This window comes from Pan paniscus, chromosome 1, assembly GCF_029289425.2.
Source record: "Pan paniscus chromosome 1, NHGRI_mPanPan1-v2.0_pri, whole genome shotgun sequence".
Classification (NCBI taxonomy): Eukaryota; Metazoa; Chordata; class Mammalia; order Primates; family Hominidae; genus Pan; species Pan paniscus.
Genome location: NC_073249.2, coordinates 134,706,613 through 134,724,327, shown reverse-complemented (window position 1 = coordinate 134,724,327; position 17,715 = coordinate 134,706,613). Strand labels below are relative to the sequence as shown.

Here is a 17,715-nt window from a genome sequence, read left to right as displayed (position 1 = left end):
CCCTAATAAGTACTTTAATAAGTGACCTTGAAATCTACTGTACCAGTGAAATCTATGAAAAGGATCAGGATTAAAATGTAAAAGGTTATTTAGATAAGTATGTCACCTGGAGAAATAATCCAATCTGCCTCCCCCACTCATGCTCTTTACAGGTCAAAAAAAGCAAGGATTAAAGAAGATAAACAATTTGAGTGACCACAAATATAATTAAAAACAATCTGTGCCCTTCCCATATTTTGAAAGGTATTTAATTTTACAAAAATTAAAAAAATACTTACACATCTCTTTATTATAGACTGAAGTTCCTCTACAGCCATTCTTATTTCTCCTAGTTTCGATGCTAAAATCTACAAATACAAAACACACTGTTAACTATCCGTGATATTACACTTAAGTATTCAAAAGTTATTTTTCAGTGTGATAAATTATTAGTAAATACAATAAAGAAAATGGAAAGTTTTGTTGTGTTTTTTGGTCCAATAGCATGCTAGGAGAAAATGTGAAGTTTTAAAGTTGAAATGTTATTACTGAATCTTAGTATGTTTGCCTAAGAAAATAAAGTGTTTTTTTAGAAGCCCTTATTGCATGTTTTAAGTTTTCTAGGAGCATAGTTTTGAAAGCTACTTTGAAGGAAAAAAAAACAAAAAAAACCTCTCGAGCACTCCCAAGAGGCGAGGCATATACGAACTAATGGGCTTTTAAAAAGCAAAGCACTTCTTTTCTGAAAAAAAAATTTCCAAAAGGTGGACCTGAAATCAAAATTCTAATCATCAGGGGATTTTTCATTTTTAATGTCTCACCTCACAAAAATTGGGGTGCAACACAAGCTTATCTATAGGGGGTGAAGATTCAGATGCCCTCCATTCCATTTCTCTCTAGGAGTTGCAGTCCCCAAAGTGATCAATCCAGCCAGTGAAATCACTGTATCACACGGAGACAAGACAACGGCGGCCTTCAGGAGGAGACCATCACTTCTCCCGGCGGCAAGGCTCGGCCCCAAGCCCTCAGTAGGGGCGCGGGTCAGCCCGGTCCTCAGGGCAGCGCGCTGGAAGGCGAGTAATACCCCAGCGCGCGTGCGGGCGGCATCAGAGGAAGCCATGTCTTCCGATTATTCCTGCTCGCCTAGGTAGGCAGGCTCCACCACCTCGCGTGGCCTAGTCGGCCCGCAGCACCAAGTCCGCCGCGGCTCACGGCCAACCGCGAGCCCTGGCCACCCTGAACCTCTCCACGACTCCACTTACCGGCCAGATCCCTCGCCTCTCCCAGCCGCCGCCACCTCCTCCGGCGTCTTAGCCCGCTCTTCTGGCCCCGCCCCGCGCTACGCGTAGGGAGGCGGGGCCTCGGGGCGAGACGCCGGAGCTTGTCCCCGTCCGGCAGACTACTCTCCCCCATGGCGGACTGCGCTGGGCCGTCTTCTGCCGGCCTCAAGGCCGGGGCTCCCCGCTGCTCTCGAAAAGCCGCAGGTAGGAGCAAGGATCTCTTCCCACTTTGGGACCCTGAAAGCTGGGCCCCGATCTCGAGTTCTAGACCGCAGCGCGCGGGCGCTCCTGAAAGGCTGCTTCAGGGGAGGGGTTCTCCCAGGTAGAGAAGGCCGAAAGCTTCCCACCGCCGTCCGCACCTACTGGGAAAGATTTCCTGGCCGCCCCTCACCCCTTTACGCCAGTGTTCCAAGATTTCCCTCACGCGGACTGTGGCCCCAGCCTCTGAGAGAAAGGACAGTGGAGGCGCCGGGAACCCAGGCCTGGGGTCCCCGGGTTTCGGGGCAAGTGACTAGGGCAGCGTTGGCAGCTGGCCTTGAACCTAGGACCGGTCCTCCTTTCCAGATTGCTTGGGTGCCCAGTTCTTTAAGGTGCCGGACTCCCCTCTTCCCCCAGAGAGGACGTTTGGCAGACGGAGAGAGGTTTCCCCTAAAAGTACCCAGATCTCAGATTTTCAGGAGTGGTTAATTAAGCAACTATGATACAGAAGAAAATTCAATCCCCAAAGAGATACATTTTAACCAAGAAAAATTAGACAGTAATCAATTTGCAAAAACAAATTGCTTTCCCTTCCTATTTCATTTTGATTTACACATGATTGGACATAAAATATGTGGAAAAGAAGAAAAGGTGGTCTACAGTTTGTTATTTGTGTAGGAATCTATCTTGTACCTAATGTGTTTGTGTAGACCTGACCTACTGCCACCGTGTGTAGCTTAACTGCGGGGATGCATTTTGAGAAATGCGTTGTTAGGCGATTTCATCCTTGTGTGACCATCATAGAGTGCACTTACACAAACCTAGATGGTATAGCCTACTTACACACTAGGCTATATGGTACAGCCTATTGCTCCCAGGCTACAAACATGCACAGCATGTTACTGTACTAAGTACTGTAGGCAACTGTATATCTAAACATAGAAAAGGTACAGTAAAAATACAGTATTTTAATCTTATGAGACCGCTGTCTGTATGCTGTCCGTCGTTTACGGAAATGTCATTATGTAGCACATGACTGTATTTTTATTGTAGGTACTAAACAGACAAGTACTTTGAAACAAGAAGATGCTTCTAAAAGGTATGACAGCTACACGGACAACTACATTGGCATATCTACTTATCTTGTATTACTTGTACCAATTTTAAAACAATAATGGTTACCTTTTTTTTTTAAGAGAAAATTATCATGAGAGGGAAGGGAAAGATCTGGGAAGGCCTATAAATTCTCACATAGACTGTTACATTCCTCTACTCCAGGCTTTAAGAAAACCAAACTAAGCACTCAGACTGCTAGTGAAGGAATGAGTGTCTGTAGAAGGTGTTTGTTTTTCACCGCTTCAGGTACACTCTCCTTTTATTGCTTTATATGCCAGAGACTCACTCTCCAAGTTTCGCTGTCACTCCAAGAAACCTTTTCTGTTCTTTGTTACATCAAGTCCAGATTTTCATTAAAAAGCTGTCTTGTACTAGTTCTGGTTCTAAAAAGGCAAGATATTACCACATATCACACAGAGTTTCTAGAAGAGGAGTAGAATGTGAAGGGGATTAAAAGCATATGTAGCTATGATTTTCATTTTGTGAAGACTCACTAATCTTATATTGGCTTTGGTCTTAATTTACTCATTCTTTCAAAAATTATTTACTGAGTATAAGATATGCCGGACCTGTGTTAGGCTCTGAAGATATGGTGAACAGAATAGACACAGTTATTGCCTAGTGGAACAGAGGAATAAATAATAATAAATTAATTAGTTAATTAACATAAACAAATACATAATTACAAATTGTGATAAGCACTATGAAGGAAAAGACTGTGATGTTACGACAAGGAATAACGAAGTCTAATTTAGTTGGAGGTGGGTGGCAGGGAGGTTGGCTGTGAGTTTTCAGCGAAAGCCTTATGCTGAGACCTGCGTGCTAAGTAGACATTAACCATACAAAGAGTATATAAAGACTTATGTATGTGCAGTGCAAAAAGTAGCTTGTTTCCTTTTTGAAAAGTATTGGATCAAAAGTAACAGCATTAGAAAACAGAAATTTGGCCAGATGTGGTGGCTTATGCCGGTGATCCCAGCACTTTGGGAGGCTGAGGTGGGAGTGTTGCTTGAGGCCAGGAGCTCGAGACCAGTCTGAGCAACATAGTGAGACCTTGTCTCTACAATTAAAAAGAAATAAATATTTTTATTCAAAAAAAATTTTTAAATATATTTAAATTTAAGTGGCAAAATAGTGAGTTAGGTTAGTATTGTATTTTAAAACATGGAATGTTGGACATGAAGCTTTTAAGTAGATTAAGTTTCTCTTTCAAATTTTAGGAAAGCTGAACTAGAAGCAGCTGTGAGAAAGAAGATTGAATTTGAGAGAAAAGCTCTACATATTGTTGAACAGCTTTTAGAGGAGAATATTACAGAAGAGTTCCTAATGGAGTGTGTATGTGTTAAGTTGACAAATTATTAGTTTTGTAGTATAACATCTTTAAATCTGTGCAGCATGAAACTTCTTTGCATTATTAGAATCTTTGAATTTGTTCTGAGTCATTAGATGCAGATAACAATCCATATAATTCATGCATTTTAAAATAAACAACTATCATGCATTCCTTGTATAATAACTTTAAAATGCACTAATGAAAAGTACATAACAAGGTGATGACAGGTAATGTATATTTCAAAATTAATAAGAGTGGATTTCAAATGTTCTCACCACAAAGAAATGATAAATATGTGAGGTGATAGATATGTTAATTAGCCTGATTTGCTCAATGTATACATGTGTTAAAACATCACATACTACCCCACAAATATATACAATTATTATTGTCAATTAAAAAGCAAAAGAAGCCAGGCACAATGGCTCATGCCTGTAATCCCGGCACTTTGGGAGGCTAAGGCAGGCGGATCACTTGAGGTCAGGAGTTCGAGACCAGCCTGGCCAACATGGTGAAACTTCGTTTCTACTAAAAATACAAAATTAGCCAGGTGTGGCTCATGCCTGTAATCCCAGCTGCTCAGGAGGCTGAGGCATGAGAATCACTTGAACTCAGGAGGCAGACGTTGCAGTGAGCTGAGATCACACCACTGCACTCCAGTCTGGGCAACAAGAGTGAGACTCTGTCTCAAAATAAGTATATAAATAATAAATGGGAAAAAAGAAAAATGAGGATGGGGGAGAAAAAAAAAAAGGAAAAAGCAAATATATTTTACCCTTAGTCATAGTTCTTTTAACCAGGCTGCTAATATCACTTGATTTTCTTCAATTTGTTCTGATTGCAATTCCAGTTTTCTATATTCTGTGTTGTGTTATTTTAAGTAACAGAAGAATATTATTTTTGTCAATGTAATTTCATCAATTTTCATATTTCAAAAACCTGAAATACAGCTCATTTATGACTTAACATAAAACGGGAGAATTAAATTCCGCATTAAATTTTTTTTTTTTTTTTTTTTTTTTTTGAGACGGAGCCTCACTCTGTCGCCCAGCCTGGAGTGCAGTGGCGGGATCTCTGCTCACTGCAAGCTCCGCCTCCCGGGTTCACGCCATTCTCCTGCCTCAGCCTCCCAAGTAGCTGGGACTACAGGCGCCCGCCATTACGCCCGGCTAATTTTTTTGTATTTTTAGTAGAGATGGGATTTCACTGTGTTAGCCAGGATGGTCTCGATTGCCTAACCTAGTGATCCGCCCGCGTCGGCGTCCCAAAGTGCTGGGATTACAGGTATGAGCCACTGCTCTCGGCCCGCATTAATTTTTTTTTGGCCAGGCACGATGGCTCATACTTGTAATCCCAGCACTTTGGGAAGCCAAGGCGGTAGGATCGCTTGAGCCCAGGAATTTGAGACCAGTCTGGACAACACAGCGAGACACTGTCTAAATAAAAATTTGAGAATAAAAAAATTTTGAAACAGCTTTACTACATTAAAATTTTGAATGGAAATTTCTTTTATATTTTTGTAATCCTGAAGAGGGCAAATTAAAACTCAAAGCTTCTATTACGAAAACACTTCTTAGTGTAGTTGATAGATCTTTTTCTAAACAGGAATATGAACATGACAATTCATATTTTTATTGACACTGGTAACTGCATCAGAATCTGCATATTTGATGACACCAGAAAAGACAAAGGCAAATATGCTTCATTTGAAACATAAAACTTACATCACTCTCAATAAAAAGTATTTCAGTCTCTGTGAAAACAGAAAAACTTGTTAAAAGATCTCAAAGTTATGAACAAGAATCAAAATTATTTGATCATGAAGATGTCAAAGGAAAATATTTGATGTTAGCTTATAACCATCACCTCACCACTCTACAGATTTTTCAGAAGTAGGAAAATTTTGCACAAACTGTGTTCTGCAGTAACAATGACACTTTTGAAATACTTTGTTTTTAAAGATTATGCTTTAAAAAATAGGTAAAATTATATTTTATTACTTTGTGATTTAGTTAATTTTTTAAATAATACTTTTTCAAAAATAAAAGATACTGTTGTCATTTAGCTTGTGTATAGCTATAGCATCACTTCTTCCTCATGCCTCAGAATTATTTCATTTAACTATATAATCTACAAAGATGCAGAGACTACTGTGGCAGAAATTTTTTTAATAATAACTTTTTTTTGAATGCTCACTATATGTTGAGCACTTCTCTAAGTGATTTTGCTTTATTTTCTCCTCTAATTCTAACCTCTAACTTATGAGGAAGGTACTATTGCTATCCCTGTGTTTCACATAAGATTGATGAGGCTTAGAGAGCTGATAAATGAACTTTTCTATTAAACTAGGAGGAAATAACCCTCTCATTTCATTTTAGGGGAGGTTCATTACACCTGCTCACTACAGTGATGTCGTGGATGAACGTTCTATTGTCAAACTCTGTGGTTATCCTTTATGTCAGAAGAAGCTGGGAATTGTAAGTAACTCATTTTTTAAAAATATAGGCTTTTATTATCTTCATTTAGCAAAATACTTTGTTGTAAGAATAAGAAATAAAACCTAAGGTCATGAACTAAAGGCATGGATTGGCCAATGATATGATATGTAGATTACTTAATCTTGTAACATAACGTTCATGTTTATTATTTGGATTCTTTTGTAAGCTGTACTTTCTTTTCTTTAGGTACCAAAACAGAAATATAAAATTTCTACCAAAACCAATAAAGTCTATGATATTACTGAAAGAAAGGTGAGTTTAAAGGCTTTCATTGTGGCAATTAATTTTTTTTCTTTACTAACCACTATCCTAACAAGGCATGGCAGTTAATTTTTAATGATATTAAATAGGATTCTAAAAGAAACTTTAAAATCTTACTGGTTAGAAAATAGTGATGTTAAAAGTTTGACTTTATTTGTAAATATTTCAATCAAGGTATTAAAAATTTTTTTGCTTAAGCTTCAATTAAGACTTGAACATTTAAAAGTTAAAAGTACATATTGGCACAAATCTAGGCAAATAAATCATGGAACAGAATAGAGAGTCAGCAGCAGACTAACCATATATGTAGACACTTGATATATGACAGCGGGAGTATTGTAGATCAGTAGAGAAAGGATGGATTTTTCAATAAATTATACTGGCACAATTAGTTATGCAAATGGAAAAAATTAAAATTGATGCCTATCTCAGTCTATATACATAGATCAATTTTAGGTAGATTAAAGACATAAATGTAAAAGGTAGAAGACACTATGGGAGATGCTGGGCGTGGTGGCTCACACCTGTAATCCTAGCACTTTGGGAGGCCAAGGGGGGCGGATTACCTGAGCTCAAGGAGTTGGAGGCCAGCCTGGGCAATGGCGAAACCCTGTCTCTACAAAAAGTACAAAAATCAGCCAAATGTGGTGGTACGCACCTGTAGTCCCAGCTACTCAGAAAGCTGAGGCACATGCATCGCATGAACCTGGGAGGCAGAGGTTACAGTGAGCCGAGATCATGCCACTGCACTTCAGCCTGGGCAACAGAGCAAGACACTGTCTTCAAAAAAAAGACAATAGACCGGGCGCCCTGGCTCAAGCCTGTAATCCCAGCACTTTGGGAGGCCGAGGCGGGTGGATCACGAGGTCAGGAAATCGAGACCATCCTGGCTAACACAGTGAAATCCCATCTCTACTAAAAATACAAAAAAATTAGCCGGACGTGATGGCGGGCGCCTGTAGTCCCAGCTACTCGGGAGGCTGAGGCAGGAGAATGGCGTGAACCCGGGAGGCGGAGCTTGCAGTGAGCCGAGATCGCACCACTGCATTCCAACTGGGGCAACAGAGTGAGGCTCCGTCTCAAAAAAAAAAAAAAAAAAAAGACAATATGGGAAGATATAAACTTGGGGTAGAGAGACTTCATAAAATAAGATGGAAAATTATAGGCCAAAGAGGAGAAACTGATAAACATTTCTATATTAAAATGTAAAACTTTTGTTCATCAGAAGTTTCAAAAAAAAAATGAAAAGAGAAGCCACAAAGCAGAATGTTAACTGACCATAGAATCATATCTAGAATATATGATCTATAAGAAAAAGACAAACTAATAGAAAAATTTACACAAGGAACTTGAATGGCTAATAAACATATGAAAAGATGCTAAATATTATCAGTAATCAGAGAAATAGCAAATAAAAACACACTGAGTTATGTTTTCACAGCCCACAAAATTGCCAATATTAGGAAATCTTTTTGCAACTAGTGGGAATGAAAATTGGTACAGCCTTTTTGAGAAATGGCTTGGCATTTGTCTGGTGAAGTCTTTGCACATTCTCTATAATTAAGCCTTTCTATTCCTTGGTATAAACCCTAAAAAAATTCTTACACATGTACATCAGCATGTATGTATAAAAATGTTTATAGCTGGATAAACAATGTGGTATATACACACAATGGAATATTAGCCTTAAAAAAAGGAAGGAAATTCTGACACATGCTACAAGGTGGATGAACCTTGAAGATAATATGCTAAGTGAAATAAGCCAGCACAAAAGGACAAATACTGTATGCTTTCACTTATATGAGGTACCTAGAGAAGTCAAATTAACAGAGACAGAAAGTAGAATGATCATTAAGAGAGGTGGGAATGGGAAGTTAGTGTATAGGGTTTCAGTTTTGTAAGATAAAAAGAGTTCTAAAGATGAATGGTGGTAATAGTTGCACAACAGTGTGAAGGTACTTAATGCCACTGTGCTATATACTTAAAAATGCTTATGATGATAAATTTTAGATTATGTATATTTTACCACAATTGTAAACATTTTTTAATTGTAAAAAAAAGTTTATAGTAACATTGTAGTGATAGCAAAAAAATTAGAAACAACTCAATTGTCTATAAATGGTAAAGTGTAATACTCTAACAATGGAATGTAGTACACAGTGAAAATTAATAAGCTACAACTACTTGAATGAATCTTAAAAACATAATTTTAAACAAAAGAAGTGGCTAGGTACGGTGGCTCACACCTATAATTCCAGCACTTTGGGATGCCAGGGAGAGAAGATAGAGACCAGCCTGGGCAACAAATAGAGACCCCATCTCTACAAAAAAATAAAATAGCCAGGTGTGGTGGCACGCCTGTAGTCCAAGCTACTCAGGAGGCTGAAACCAGAGGATTGCTTGAGCCCAGGAGTTTGAGGCTACAGTGAGTGAGACCCTGTCCCTAAAAAAAATAAAATTTAATAAGTGAATGAAGTAAGATAAGAATGTATAACAATATTATTCCATTCAAAAAAATGTTTAAAAATAGGCAAAACTGAATATTTTTTAATAGGGATATGTACACAGGTGCTAAAACTGAAGGGAAATGAGGGAATGATTAACACCAAATTTATGGTAGTGGTTACTTCTGGGGAATGTGGAGGGTGATGCAGTTGGGAAGGGGCACATAGAGGCCTTCAAAGGTTCAGTATCTTATTTCTTACCTTGGGTGGTAGATCTGTAGGTTTCCATTTTATTCTTTGAACGATACATTTATGTTTTATACTCTCAACTGTATGTAGGTAATGTTTCATGATAAGGAAAAAAACTAGATTTATAATGTTCTTTTCAGTCTTTTTGCAGCAATTTTTGTTATCAAGCATCTAAGTTTTTTGAAGCACAAATTCCCAAAACTCCAGTATGGGTTCGAGAAGAAGAGAGGTAATTTAAGTCATTGTGTATATACATTTGTTCATATATTCTAATAATTTGTTTCTGCTTTTTGAGATTAGCTGAGAGTAAGTCTAGTTTTCTGTAAAAAGTTACCATTTTATATACTTAATGGGGAAATGGTTATATTTTAAGCATAGCTATTAAGGATTTTACACTTAAAATCAGAAAATGCATACATACAAATGTTATTTGTTTGTTGTTTTAGCTTTAATTGCAAAATCAGAACTTTAACTCCAGTGTCCTGTGATGCTAGTTATGTCTGTGAATCCTGTTAATATAATAATCCTGGAGGAAGAATGTTAAATTTTTTCAGAAGTTACTGGGTCTTAGGATCCAGGTGAACTCTGCTATGAGAAAGGTTAGAAAGTTCAGGTTCATTTAATCTTTATAAAAATCAGTACACTATTTTATCAATTTAAAGACAGACAATTAAAAAGTAATTTTTTTTTTGTAAAAAGAGTTTATGGGCAATGCTGGAGTTTAGCCTCTTGGGAAATGATTTAAATACTGGCAATGTTTTACTAGATGCTAAAGTCAAGAAAATTTTATTATTGAGGGTGAAATGGCATGATAATATAAAGGTAACAAGTTATCCTTATGGTAATTAAACTGTATTGCCTAGAAATTCCAATGAAATGCTTAATGAGATAATGCCCAAAATAAATTCATGTTTGAAAGAGTGTATTATAGCAACACAAGGCAGTGTTACTTGTGGTAAGGTAGGACCTATGCTAAATAAACTAATGACCTAAACATAATGAGATGCAGGTTAGCTAAAAAGCTCTGGCTCAAAAAAAAAAAAAGCAAACCTTGAAGTCTTTTCTGATGCGTAAGGCGATGTAACACCACTCTCAATTCAAATAACATCAATTATGCTGACAACAGCACCTGTGATGGCAGACACCTCTGCCTGCCGATCCAATCCTGTGTGGTTTAGGATATGGAAAACTTAACACTGTGTGGCCCTTGATAATTGAGTTAAACATAATTAAGACTAAATTGTTCATCATTTCACCACCAGTCTGCCAGCTTTCTTGTTGGGAAAATAAAAGACTCTGGCATTGTTCGACATGACTGGGAAGCTAAGAGTACTTTTTTACTTATCCTTTTTCTCCTTTCTTAATATTTCTGTCACTAGAGCTGCCCACTACTTCCCCAGTCCTCTGAGAGCAACATGTTTTATTCCCCACTGAAACCAGTGTTTCCTCAAGTTATCCTTAACTTTGCTTCCAAAGATATTTTCTCTACATCTTAAATTTAACCCTTTGTGCCATCCTCATATCTACCTCAACTGCTTCAAAACCATTTACCAAACTACCTTTCCTGCCATCTCTGTTTTCTTCAAGCATAGGTATTGGTCCTTCCTTTAGCTAATTTAAAACAAATCTTCCAGCCTGGTGTAGTGGCTCATGCCTATAATCCCAACACTTTGAGAAGCCAAGGTGGGTGGATCACTTGAGTTTAGGAATTTGAGACCAGCTTAGCCAATATGGTGATACCCTGTCTCTACGAAAAATACAAAAATTAATTGGGTATGGTGGCGGGCACCTGTAATCCCAGCTACTCAGGAGGCTGAGGCAGGAGAATCACTTGAACCTGGGAGGCAGAGGTTGCAGTGAGCCAAGATCGTGCTGCTGAACTCTAGCCTGGGCCACAGAGTGACACTCTGTCTCAAAAATTAAATAAATAAATAAAATGAAGTAAAACAGGTCTTCCTGTAATCTTTTCCTAAAATCTTACCATCCTCTATTCAGAATGCTCACTGTTTCCCAAAACTTGAAGCCCTTTTACTTTATATTTGCAGTTCTTGAAATTCTACCTTAGCTATATACCCTTCACTACCTCATTAAAAAAGAAAGATGAAAATGTCCTTTGTGCCGGGCGTGGTGGCTTACACCTGTAATCCCAGCACTTTGGGAGGCCGAGGGTGGCAGATCACAAGGTCAAGAGATCGAGACCATCCTGGCCAACATGGTGAAACCCTGTCTCTACTAAAAATACAAAAATTAGCTGGACGTGGTGACACGTGCCTGTAGTCTCAGCTACTCAGGAGGCTGAGGTAGGAGAATTGCTTGAACCTGGGAGGCGGAGGTTGCAGTGAGCTGAGATCGTGCCACTGCACTCCAGCCTGGTGACAGAGCAAGACTCCATCTCAAAAAAAAAAAAAAAAATGGACTTTGTTTCTCTAATCTAAATGAATCAACTTAATTTACATTTAAATTGTGCAGTAAGTGCTTAGTACCTGGCAGGCTACACACATACACATACACATACACATATACAAGTATAAAACCCAACCTGTGAATTTAACAATCACTGGATGCCAGAACATGAATTAAACAAGTTTGTGTTGACTTTAATGGGGACCTATCCTATAAATTAGCAAGGTTAGGACATTGCATAATGAGAAACTGTGAGCAAAAGTGAGAAAATAAACTTGTGGGAATGGGTTGGGATATTGAACATTGGCCCACTTGAAATTTGGGAAACGAGAAGATAACAATAGCTAAATAACAAAGGGCCAGGCTGAGTGTGGTAAACCCTCAAGTACTGGGGAGCCATCAAATGTTTTTGAGCAGAATTTATTCTGATATTGGTGTACAAAATGAATTAAAGAAGAATCATAATTAAAAGAGCTAAAAGGGTCCTTAGAGAGATTTAATCCAACCCCTTCATTAAGTGTATTTCTTAAACTAGTGATCCGTATGAGACCAGGATTCTATTTATTATATTCCACTTGATTAGAAGGAAACAGTGGATAATCTATATATATGCATCTGCCTCATTGTATAGCATAACTGTAGCCCTTAATTATATATAACACTTGTCAGTGTATAACCATATCAGTATCTTTTATATCTGGATGCATTTGTGTTACCTTAATTTCCAAATTCTTAGGGGCAGGGATTATGTCCATGCTATTTAATGAATCCACTAGAGGTCACTGTTTTTTCAGACATCTTTTTACCTGTGCCAAGGATCAGAATTCTAGAATTTGGTATTTTTAAAAGCTTGTCTAGCTATTGCACATTTAAGCTCTACAGAAATGTGATATTTTAAAGAATGTCTGTTTACATATGGCATGGGATACAATATCCTGAGTCAGTCTTCCTTTAGGGAGGAAAAAATTGCTTCTTTTAAATGGTGGCATGTAGTATTTAATGCAGAGATATTTTTATTAGCTTACAATAAGTCATGATAAAGAATAAATTGCATCATAATAGTAATTTTAATAATCATAATTTTAAAATAATAATAAATTTTTATGGCCAGGTGTGGTGACTCACACCCGTAATCCCAGCATTTGGGAGGCCGAGACTGGTGGATCACCTGAGGTCAGGAGTTCAAGATCAGCCTGGCCAACATGACAAAACCCTATCTCTACTAAAAATATAAAAATTAGCCAGGAGTGCTGGAACATGCCTGTAGCCCCAGCTACTTGGGAGGCTAAGTAAGAAGAACTGCTTGAACCTGGGAGGCAGAGGTTGCAGTGAGCCGAGATCACACCATTGCACTCCAGCCTGGGCAACAGAACGAGACTAAGAATAAATTGTTAAATCCACCCAAAAGATTAGATATCTTATTGAAATGACTTCCAAACTTTCGACCACTATAATAAGTGCATTTTACATTATCTCATATATGCATATAACTAAAACTAAAGTAAAACTTCTGTGAAACAATATTATTCTTACTACATGAAATGCCTCTGATATTTTCTACTCTGTTGCTTTTTTAAAATGCTGGCAGCAACCTACTTAATTGATTGGTCCTAATCTGCAGTTTGAAGAGCACTGTTTTGTTGGATTTAGCTCACGTTTTTGGTTGTTTTACTGTAGGAAACCTGCTTCTCAACACTAAGTCTCAGTTTCCTCATTTGTAAAAGGAAAAAGTTGCATTCAACTTCCGAGTTCCCTTTGGTTCTAATGATTTACAGTTCTAAGCCAATTGTGTCATTAGTCATTGCTACTATAGAGAAAGTTTTCTACATAAGGAAATATTTATTAAAATGATGAAAATTAAAATTATCTGCTTAAGACTAGAGAAACTTATACTACCTTGTAGAAAGGTCTGTCTCAAGAATTTTGAATAAAGTTACTGACTTTAATAATTTGATCTCTTTAGTCTGTAAAAGTGAAGGCTGATAAAATGTAGATCAAAGCTTTTAAATTATGAAGAAAAACCAGGCATGTTTTAGAGCATGTCCTGAACAATTTGAACTTGGCATCACTGAGGATGCCATGACCTTACACACCATTTGGAAACAGAATATTGAATTTGACCTAATTTGGTCTTTCTTACATTATTGTGAAAGCCAGTAAGTACAGGCATATCTTGGAGATATTGCAGGTTTGGTTCCAGACCACCACTATACTAAAGCAATAAAGCAATCGTGGATTTTGTTTCCTAGTGTATGCAAAAGTTATGTTTCCACTATACTGTAGTCTTTTAAATGTGCAGTAGTGTTATATCTTTAAAAAATAATGTACATACCTTAATTTTAAAATATTTTATTGCTTAAAGATGCTACTGATCATCTGAGCCTTCAGCAAGTATTAATCTTTTTGCTGGTGAAGGGTCCTGTTTTGATGTGGATGGCTGCTAACTGATCAGGGTGGTGGTGTCTATAGGTTGGGATGGCTGTGGTAATTTGTTGAAATAAGACAACCCCAGGTTTGCTGCATTGATCGACTTCCTTTCACTAAAGATTTCTCTGTAGCATTAGATGCTGTTTGATAGCATTTTACCCACAGCAGAACATCTTTCAAAATTGGAGTCAGGCCAGGAGCAGTGACTTATGCCTGTAATCCCAGCATTGTTGCGGGGCAAGGCAGGAGGATCACTTGAAGCAAGACATTTGAGACCAGCCTGGGCAACATAGAGGGACCCATCTCTACAAAGTATTTAAAAAATAAAAAATTAGCTGGGTGTGGTGGCACACAACTGTAGTCCTTGTAGCTACTTGGGATGCTGAGACTAGAAGATCACTTGAGCATAGGAGTTCATGGTTGCAGTGAGTTAGATCACACCACTGCACTCCAGCCTTGGCAACAGAGCAAGACCGTGTCTCAAAAAAAAAAAAAAAAAAAAAAATTGAAGTCAGTCCTCTCAAACTTTATTGCTGCTTATCAGCTAAGTTTATGGAATATTCTAAATCTTGTGTTACCATTTCAACGATGTTGACAGCACCTTCATCAGGAGTAGATTCCATCTCAAGAAACCAGTTTCTTTGCCTATCCATAAGAAGCAGCTGTATATCCGTTCAAGTTGGATTATGAGATTGATGCAATTCAGTCACATCTTCAAGCTCCACTTCTAATTCTTATCTTGCTATTTCCACCATATCCATAGTGACTACCTCTACTGAAGTCTTGAACCCCTCAAAGTCATCCATTAGGGTTACAATCAACTTCTTCCAAGCACTTGTTAATGTTGATATTTTGGCCTCCTCCCATGAATCCCAAATGTTCTTTTTTTTTTTTTCCTTTTTTCTTTTTTTCAGACAGAGTCTCACTCTGTCACCCAGGCTGGAGTGCAGTGGCGCGATCTTGGCTCACTACAACCTCTGCCTCCCCAGTTCAGTGGCGAAATCTCAGCTCACTGCAACCTCTACCTCCCAGGCTCAAGCGATTCTCATGCCTCAGCCTCCCAAGTAGCTAGGACCACAGGCATGCGCCACCACACCCGGCTTATTTTTGTATTTTTAGTAGAGATGGGGGTTTTGCCATGTTGGCCAGGCTGGTCTCGAACTCCTGGCCCCAAGTAATCCACGCACCTTGGCTTCCCAAAGTGTTGGAATTACAGGCATGAGCCACTGCGCCCACTCCCAAATGTTCTTAATGACATCTAGAATGGTGAATCCTTTCGTGAAGGATTTCTATTTACTTTGCCCAAATCCATCAGAGGAATCACTCTATGGCAACTATACCTTTAGGAAATGTATGTCTTAAGACTTGAAAGTTGAAATTACTCCTTGACCCATGGGCTGCAGAATGGATATTGTGTTAGCAGGCATGAAAACAACACTAATCTTGTACATTTGCATCAGAGTTCTTGGGTGGCTAGGTACATTGTTAATAATCAGTAATATTTGGAAAGGAATCTTTTTTTTTTTTTTTTGAGCAGTAGGTTTCAACAGTTGGCTTAAAATATTCAGTAAGCCATGCTGTAAACAGATGTGCCGTCGTTTAGGCTTTGCTGTTCCATTTATGGAACACAAGCAGAGTAGATTTAGCATAATTCTTAGGGGCCCTAGGATTTTCAGAATAATAAATAAGCATTGGCTTCAACTTAAAGTTACCAGCTACGTTAGCCCCTAACAAGAGAGTCATCCTGTCCTTTGAAGCTTTGATGCCACATATTTACTTCTCCTCTATAGCTATGAAATCCCTATTTGGCATCTTCCTCCAATATAAGGCTGATTTGTCTACATTGAAAATTTGTTTAGTGTAGCTATCTTAATCAGTGCTCCTAGCTAGATCTGTTGGATAACTTGCTGTACCTTCTACATCAGCATTTGTGGCTTCACCTTGCACTTTTATGTTGTGGAGATGGCTTCTTTCCTTGAATCTCATGAACCAAACTTTGCTATCTTCTACCTATTCTTCTGCAGCTTCCTCACCTCTCTCAGTCTTCACAGAATTGAGGAGAGTTAGAACCTTGCTCTGGATTAGGCTTAAGGGAATGTTGTAGCTGGTTTAACCTATCCAGACCACTAAAACTTTCTCTATACCAGCAATAAGGCTGTTTTGCTTTTTTGTGTTCACTGGACTAGCATTTTAAATTTCCTTTAAGAACTTTTCTTTTGCATTCACAACTTGTGTACTGGCAAAATAGGCCTAGCTTTTGGCCAGTCTCAGCTTTTGACATGCCTTCCTCACTAAGCTTAATCATTTCTAGCTTTTGATTTAAAGTGAAAGATGTGTGACTCTTCCTTTTACTTGAACACTCAGAGGCCATTGTAAGGGTTTTTTTGTTGTTGTTGCTGTTGCTGTTGTTTTTTGGTTTTTGGGTGTTTTTTTTTTTTGCATTTAGTAGTGCATTTTATTTATTCTAAGTTGCATACATTTTTACATTTTTAACATCTGTGCAATTGAAATGGATCTCACAACTGATAGACTCTTAGATTACAGCTGGACGCAGAGGCTTACACCAGTAATCCAGCACTTTGGGAGGCCAAGGCCGGTGGATCACTTGAGGTCAGGAGTTTGAGACCAGCCTGGCCAACAGGGTGAAACCCCGTCTCTACTAAAAATACAAAAATAGGTGGTGGCATGCACCTGTAATCCCAGCTACTTGGGAGGCTAAGGCAGGAGAATCACTTGAACCCAGGAGGCAGAGGTTGCAGCGAGCTGAGATGGTGCCACTGCACTACAGCCTGGGCAACAGAGTGAGACTCCATCTCAATAAATTAAAAAAAAAAAAAAGGCTGGGTGTGGTGGCTCACACCTGTAATCCCAGCACTTTGGGAGGCCAAGGCAGGTGGATCACCTGAGGTCAGGAGTTTGAGACCAGCCTGGCCAACATGGCAAAACCCCGTCTCTACTAAAAATACAAAAATTAACCGGGCATGGTGGCTCACGCCTGTAATCCCAGCTACTTGGGAGGCTGAGGTGCGAGAATCTCTTGAACCCGAGAGGCAGAGGTTGCAGTGAACCGAGATAGTGCCACTGCACTCCAGCCTGGGTGAAGAGCGAGACTCTGTCTCAAAATCATAAATAAATAAATAGAAATTAGCTTTTCAGAGAGACAGAGGTCTTGTCTTGTTGCAGTCTCAAAAAAAAAAATTTTAAAGGAAAAGCAGTATTCAATGTCAGTGAGTCTTCCATTGTAAAGTTACTAATTGGCCTAATTTCAATATTGTTGTGTCTCAAGGAATAGGGAGGCCTGAGAAGAGGAAGAGAGATGGGTGAACAGCTGGTTGGTGGATCAGTCAGAACACACACATTTATCAATTAAGTTTGACATTTTATGTGGGCTTGGTTCATGGTACCCCAAAGCAATTACAACAGTAACATCAAAAATTACCACATATTACTATAACAGATAATAATGAAGTTTGAAATATGATAATTACCAAACTGTGACACAGAGAACACATTTTGTTGGAAAAATG

The 17,715-nt window shown here is 38.5% G+C and overlaps 2 protein-coding genes across 14 annotated transcripts in view; one reads left to right on the top strand and one right to left on the bottom strand.

Moving 5' to 3' along the window:
* GLMN (glomulin, FKBP associated protein) overlaps positions 1-1,375 on the bottom strand; it is a 55,711-nt gene extending 54,336 nt beyond the window's left edge. For 5 of the 9 annotated variants that reach the window (XM_055116050.2, XM_055116053.2, XM_063606876.1 and 2 more), the window contains exons 1-2: positions 1,242-1,375; positions 279-347 (exon numbers count right to left, since the gene is read on the bottom strand). In XM_055116050.2, coding sequence (XP_054972025.2) covers positions 279-317 — 39 coding nt within the window. In that variant the 5' untranslated portion in view covers positions 318-347; positions 1,242-1,375. Of the gene's footprint in view, positions 1-278; positions 348-800 lie in introns of all 9 variants that reach the window. The other 4 variants (XM_055116049.2, XM_008960502.6, XM_034931077.3 and 1 more) reach the window with 2 other exon arrangements.
* The window catches only part of RPAP2 (RNA polymerase II associated protein 2), an 88,241-nt gene continuing 71,856 nt past the window's right edge, over positions 1,331-17,715 (top strand). For 4 of the 5 annotated variants that reach the window (XM_034931129.3, XM_003808425.5, XM_063606885.1 and 1 more), the window contains exons 1-6: positions 1,331-1,463; positions 2,511-2,556; positions 3,794-3,908; positions 6,285-6,383; positions 6,591-6,656; positions 9,499-9,587. In XM_034931129.3, coding sequence (XP_034787020.1) covers positions 1,391-1,463; positions 2,511-2,556; positions 3,794-3,908; positions 6,285-6,383; positions 6,591-6,656; positions 9,499-9,587 — 488 coding nt within the window. In that variant the 5' untranslated portion in view covers positions 1,331-1,390. Of the gene's footprint in view, positions 1,464-2,510; positions 2,557-3,793; positions 3,909-6,284; positions 6,384-6,590; positions 6,657-9,498; positions 9,588-17,715 lie in introns of those variants that run through there. The other variant, XM_034931143.3, reaches the window with a different exon arrangement.